The sequence below is a fragment of the Priapulus caudatus genome, unplaced genomic scaffold (assembly GCF_000485595.1).
Source record: "Priapulus caudatus unplaced genomic scaffold, Priapulus_caudatus-5.0.1 Scaffold82, whole genome shotgun sequence".
Taxonomy (NCBI): domain Eukaryota; kingdom Metazoa; phylum Priapulida; class Priapulimorpha; order Priapulimorphida; family Priapulidae; genus Priapulus; species Priapulus caudatus.
In genome coordinates, this window is record NW_014577143.1 from 213,876 (window position 1) to 220,925 (window position 7,050).

General features: G+C 42.5%; 1 protein-coding gene across 2 annotated transcripts in view; it reads left to right on the forward strand.

Moving 5' to 3' along the window:
- The window catches only part of LOC106804665 (polyadenylate-binding protein-interacting protein 1-like), a 32,899-nt gene that overhangs the window by 5,817 nt on the left and 20,032 nt on the right, over positions 1-7,050 (forward strand). For both annotated transcript variants that reach the window (XM_014805938.1, XM_014805940.1), the window contains exon 2: positions 6,430-6,565. In XM_014805938.1, the coding sequence (XP_014661424.1) occupies positions 6,430-6,565 (136 nt within the window). The remainder of the gene's footprint in view (positions 1-6,429; positions 6,566-7,050) is intronic.

Sequence of the window (7,050 nt, forward strand, 5' to 3'; positions counted from 1 at the left end):
CCTGGGGGACATAGACCCTATGAGCTTTACTATTACTTATTAGTACAAATTAATAATAAAATGTTAATTAAAAATGATTAAGCATTGCAATTAAAGAAAGATCGGTGGGTGGTATTGTTCCATCTCAAAAAGTCAACTGCCTATTTCCAGTTGCGGTTGAACGTACGGTCTCTTTTGGTAATTCCCCTACAGCCTAGTACTACTACTAGTACTACACAGTACACTCTACAGCTACAGAGTACAGGTGTTGATTGTTGCACGCAATTTATAGGAAGTGGCTATTCTTACGACCAGTCGTAAGAATTATTTATGGACTATTCTTACGACATGCAAACGCGCATGCGCATGCGTTGCGTATGTCGTTATACACTATAGATTGTTTTTGTAAGATATATTACGTATATAACTTATAAGGAAATCGAGTAGGTTTATAGTTAATGTTAGTGTTGCAGATGGGGTCGTTGCCGTATCAGGTACTACAGTCCAGATATGTACTCGAGGTAGTTTTAGGTTGTTTAGTATTATGTTTATATTTTTATATGAGGTATGTTTAGGGTTAGGGTTAGGGTTAGTGTTACGGTTAGAATACACTTCTGTAGTACAAGTCTGGTACACTTTGTGTATACATATATTATATGTATCTCAGGTACATATCTGTATAGACCGAATAATTCTGTCCCATATAATCTTTTTTATATTTTGGTGAGGGTTATTTGGATAGAACGGGGTTCATTGAAATTTCGTGAGATCGCATGCAAAATGCATGCGCTGCGAATGCGGCCCGTACGCCGCTATTGGCGAGAAAAAAAACCTACCATTCCCTTCTACATGACTTTACCTTGCTACTGATATGTGTATACATTCCCTTCTTAAAAGATTGTTTTTCAGAAACCCCGCGTCATTTAACTCTAGTAAATTACGTTCGCCATTTACAAACAATCAGACCAATCAGAGCGAGTCTATCAGCCCTCCTGCAGCGCCACAGATATAAACGAGAACCAGGGGCTATATTGTAAGACTCGCTCTAATTGGTCTGATTGTTTGTAAATGGCGAACGTAATTTACTAAAGTTAAATGAAGCGGGGTTTCTGAAAAACAATCTTTTAAGAAGTGAATAACGATTGAAGTGAATGTGTACACATATCAGTAGCAAGGTAAAGCCATGTAGATGGGAACGGTAGGTTTTTTTCCCGCGCCAATAGCGGCGTACGGGCCGCATTCGCAGCGCATGCATTTTGCATGCGATCTCACGAAATTTCAATGAACCCCGTTCTGTCCCAATAACCCTAACCAAAATATAAAAAAGGTTATATGGTACAGAATTATTCGGTCTAATATCTGTTAGTCTGAGCGTTAGTGTTAGTGTTAGGGTTAGATACAATAATGTAACCCAAACACAGGGTAGGGTTACAACGCGTCGCTATGGTTTTCTGTGGAGGAAATTCAGGGAACCCCTGAGTGAATCACTCAGGGTGATTTGCTAGTGCGTTTTCAGAGACTAGAACTTCCAAACTGGGTTTATTCTCAACACGAACCTTTCTCCGCTATCTTGGAACTTACTATGTATCACAATACTCTGTATTAAACTAATATAACCTGTTACAAAAATTCGAAGTGACGAGCGGCGAATATACTAAGCGCCATTTCTGTTGACCTGTGACGTACTTCGGTTTGAAGATCGGATTCACCGACCAATCGGAGGCCGCTGCGTTTGCCGATCGCTATGCGCATTGGGAATGCGTACGTCACACCCGCTCGGTCGCTTCGCTCACTCGCCATCTCACTCTCAACTATCACCCAATGTTGGCAGCCCTGGGTTAGGGAGTAGGTGTAGGCGACTCCCTAAACTAGTTATATTACTATTAACTATTATGCACATGCGCGTTGCATGTCGTAAGAATAGTCCATAAATAATTCTTACGCACTGGTTCGTGGTCGTAAGAATAGCACGGCCTAATTTATACGTAACTCGTAAGCGGTGTCGGCGATTTATGCTGGCCTTCATACTAATGTCTACTTGGATCTTGGGCAATGTGTTTACTGGGATCGCTAACCTTTTTCTGGTGGGGATCATCAGAGTGTCTGACTGGTTTTATCTTAACCTCCTGTTTTGGAATTTTAGCTGACTTTTGTTGTAATTTCTCAGCAGCATGTAAACGCTTGCGTTTCGCCATCTTGGAATGAAGTAGGGCACCAAACTATTTCAATCATCGCCACACGCCACAAGTCAAGTTGCTGATTTATTGTAATGACATTATTTATTGACAACTCAATATAATAAATATTCATTCTCATGTAATAACATGTTATGAATATTCGGATAATTGCTGGAACAACTGTTTATACGTGTTAAAAAACATTGTAAACATTGGGTGCGGACTTACAAAGTGAAAGTGTTGTCTTTTCCCCAGCGTTGTTTCTCTAATGTGTTGCGTTATTCCGTAACGATTGAATTCATTCGATCTTCTAAGGTACTTTTATGTTTAGATCAGTTTTACGCCTCGTTTACAAGTAGTTCGAGAACTACTCGCAATATTGTTGTATTTCATTTAGGTTCAATATGTTTACTGCTTCCTCACTTCCTGCAATCTGCATCAGACTCGCCTGTGCATGACACTTGACTAGTACATACAATGTAACCAAAAACCCAGAGGATAGGGGGAATCCCCCTATTCCTCTGGGTTTGCGTTACATTATTGTATCTAGGACACTGACCAGTCATAGATTACTTACGGCGCAAACTTTAGCCTTTAGGCACCTTAGCGTATCACGAAGTGATGCAACAGATTTCTGTGTAGGCATCCAACTGTGCACAGACTTCGGCTCTCGTATTTCAAGGAATGATGCAAAAAAACCCTACACCCTAACCCTAAGTGACTTAAGTCATAAAGTATAACCCTTGGCTTAGCCTTAGTATCACCGAAGTGGGTTCGGGTTAGGGTTAGGGACTAGGCGTTAGCGGTTAGCGGTTAGGGTTTTCTGCATCATTTGTTATAGAAATAGAGTCTGCTTGCATCAGTTAATGTATACACAGAAAATCTGTGCATCACCCTCGTAACCTAAGGTGCCTAAAGTGATTTGCACCGCATACTTACCCAAGACGCACTGACAGTATCGTGTGTGTCGTGTGCGGATTATCGGTATCAAATGCTTCAATGCACTCAATAATTATTATTCGATGTAATGTGTGCGTAGGTGTTAGTGCAGTAGAGCGAGCTCCATGCCAACAGATATAGTAACATACCGGCGTATTAAAGGAATAATATGTCCATTGATTATGCAGCAGCAATGCTTGACGAATGCTAGAGTAACTGGCACCTTGTGTAGTAAGTAAGGCGTTGCAAATCCAGCTTTTAGCGGAAACCTTAAGCCTGCGCGCACATTGCTAACAGTTTTCCCGAACAAATGTTCGTCCTGAACAAATGTTTTTGTTGGCAATGTGCAGGCTGAACAATTGCTGAAGCACATTGCGAACATTTTGCACACAACAACCTCGTGCCCCATCTAGTAGCATCGTGTTGTTAAAGAGTCACCGGTGATCAGTCGCCGTGATTTGTGCCCACAAAAGAATCATTGGACCACATATCGTGCTGCTATTGCCGTACTACTTTACAAATGTTCCTAGAATTGTTCGACATTCAGCGCCACATTGACGAACATTCGCACGAAACAAGTTCGAGATATCAAAAACATTCCGATCTCAAGAAACATTGTTCGGGATAACAAGTGTTCGGCGGCACTTTTTCACCGCCACATTGCTTGAACATTTCTTTGCGAACATTGCTACGATAATGTTTGAGCAAAATGTTCGCAATTGTGCGGGCTTTAGGTATTCACGAAGTGATGCAACCAGATTTCTGTGTATCATCAACTGAGCACAGATTTCCATAATCAAGGAATGATGCAAAAACCCTAACCGCTAAACCCTAACACACTTTGTTGATGACCTAAGGTTTTACTTTATGACTTAGGCGTTACGGGTAGGGTTTTGCATCATTCCTTGATATACAGGAAAGTCCGTGCATCAGTTTGATGAACACAGAAATCTGTGCATCACTTCGCTGATACCTAAGAGCCTAAAGTGGAAATTTGCCGCCGCATTATTGAAGTACATACCTTATAGCCAAACCGGTATTAATTTGTCCAATATCACTGCTTGCGTTACATTACAATGCCAGACTTGAAACTCAGTGTTGATATTCATTTTACGTGCCGTAAACGTACATCCAGGAGCGAGCGATAAGTCCCTGCCCCCCCCCCGATGACGTAAACATTGTGCGGCCCGTTATGTTTGGACGCCCAGATGAAATGGAGGCGTGTCAGCTGTGTAACCACGGCACGGACTAAACATGGGCAAAATGCGAGTAAAACACACGGTACTAATCACGAACGCACATGGACATGCCCTGACAAAAAAGGTTCCTTATTACGTGCGTCCATGTTTACGAAATCACTGATCATAGCATGCGTACGGCGACAGTGTTGTAGCGTCTCGAGGCGGTCTTGGCCCTCGAGACCGGCCGCCGAGACCGTTTTCCTTGGTCTCGGTCTTGGCGCCCGGAGTGCAATGCATTCGGCACTCGGACTCAGGCCCTCCGCTCGGGGAGCTCGAGGACTCAGCGTCGTGTCCGGCTCGAGGCCACTACATACATAGCTACACAAACTGTACATATTGCCTAAGCACGCAGTTTACAAGAATTTAAAACTAAAACATCTTAGTTTTCTAGATACACGGCCTAATCTTGCTAACGTTTTCAATGGCTCGAGTAAGATTCTTGTCCCTTTGATTGAATCTGCTGTCACTTCTTCCCTATGCGCTTTTTCTACCACTTCTTTCTCTTCTTCTATCACTTCGAAGGTAAGCTTACTAGGCACTCCTCCATTTGGTTCAACAAGCCGCCTCGCGTATATTCTCGATAAAACACAAATGGATCCGTTACTTTTACACGTTTTTGTATGACTCGTGTCTCGTGTGTTTTTGTGCTGACTATACACTTTCGAATGTCTACGCATGCACTGTTTGCCCAATTTTTTTCTCTTTTGTCCCTTTTTCGATTTTTTTCCGATTTTTCCGATTTTTCCCTTTTTCTGATTTTCTCCCTATTTTTTATCAAAACTGGACTCGGGGGGGTGCCGGACTCGGACTCGGGGGGGGGGGGCGGACTCGACAACACTGACGGCCGAGCATGCGTGCGAAAATGTCCGGTGCACTATAAATCTGTATCACACCCGCTTTGCCGGCTACGGTTTGAAACTGTACACAACTCAGTCAACTGATTTCTTGGACTGCGAATTTCAATTAGACATTTCTTAGTAACCAGCAGTGATATTGCACAAACTAATACGTGTTTGGCTATAAGTACTAAAACTACACAAGGTGCCAGTTACTCTAGCATTTGTCAACATTGCATAATCAATGGACATATTATTCCTTTAACTAATCTATAACTTTACTTACATAGTATTTCTGTATCACTGTCACCAAGGGCAGATCTCGCTTTCAGGAGATGGGGTGGTTGAAATTTGAGCGATGGCGTGCCGAAGGCACCCTATGCTAGGGTGGTCCGGGGGCATGGCCCTTCCCACCTGGAAAATTCAGGCGTCTGTGTGGTCACAGGGGAAATCCCCAGTTTCTATCAGCCTGCCGACTGACTTTTTTATTTTTGGCCCTATTTTACTAGTATCATAACATTAGTCAGTGGCTGAAGTGGGGGGGAGGGTGCAACCCCCCCTCCCAACCCCCCTCTAGATTCGCCACTGATCACCACTGTGGTGCAAGGCCTATAGTTGCACACACAAGTGGTGTAGTAAAGTGGTGAATGTGGGGTACCACTACGGGAATAAAATATACGTGGCAGATACGTAGTTAGTTAGTGTCCGTGTTTGATTTCTGTGTTCACATTATTGTTGTGGTTATTCATCACCTAAACACTACAATCGGGTTATCGCCTCTGTGTGCGTACGAAACTTCATAACGATTGTTCTTCACAGTCCAGGAGAAATTGCACAATTATTTTTACTCGGCAAAGAGAAAAATCATTAGTCAGTGTTGGCTCTTATAAAAAAAATACCTGCCCACTTTTAATTCCAGAGCCAGATAGTTTTATTAGTAGGCTCGTAAAGTATTATTTTGACTGGGCTATTGGTTTAAATTGTATGGTTACATACATGTGCATATTCATGAGAATTGTGGTTGCATGGTAGGGGTGTAACGATTCACCGATACATCCATTTGTATCCGAAAGCTCCATTTGGCATCGTCTTACACACAAACACACGCACTCATGCACACACACACTTCATTGGCTGCACAGCTACAAATCACAGGAATGCATCTTGCTACGATAGTTTGCATTGTCCTAGAGGAGTCATTTAAAATGCAAATGCCCATTACTGCTTTGCGTCAAACTGGTTTCAAACTTTCACCAGATGCCAGGCAGAAGAGGTCGTCCACTGTTTGGCATGAGTGCTAGTGGAGCAACAGAGCTACGGAAACCTGGTGTCAGTGGTGACCTGGATCATTCGTTGTCGGGAGGAGCAGGAGACGGTCGCCAAGTGCAACCAGGTAAGTAATCACAAAATATCACAAAATCACGATATATGAAATATTGAAATATCAATAGGTGAGTGATCACAATATCCAGGTGTTAAATCAAAATTGTATTTAGCATGGTATCATTCTAAGCATGGTTGATGTCATTGTTTTGACCATGACAGTCTGAACACAGCAGTGTGGCAATACATACTAGGCTACTTGCATTTAAACCCCTATAGCTAATTATAGGTGCTTGATTATAACTTTGTGTTGCATCGTTCTCGTATGGGATCTAAACCACGTTGTAGTATTACTGCTCTGGTTATGTAAATGGCATTACAGGTCCCCGCAGTGATTAGTAGGTGAGATAATATGCTATTGTCAAAGTGCCAGGAAATCAGCAATTTCCTTACCCGTGTATGTGTGTGTGTGCATGCGTGCGCGCGTGTGTGTGTGTGTGCGTGTATGTGTATGCTATTCTATCTAATATATTTATGAAATCCTATAATTGGTTG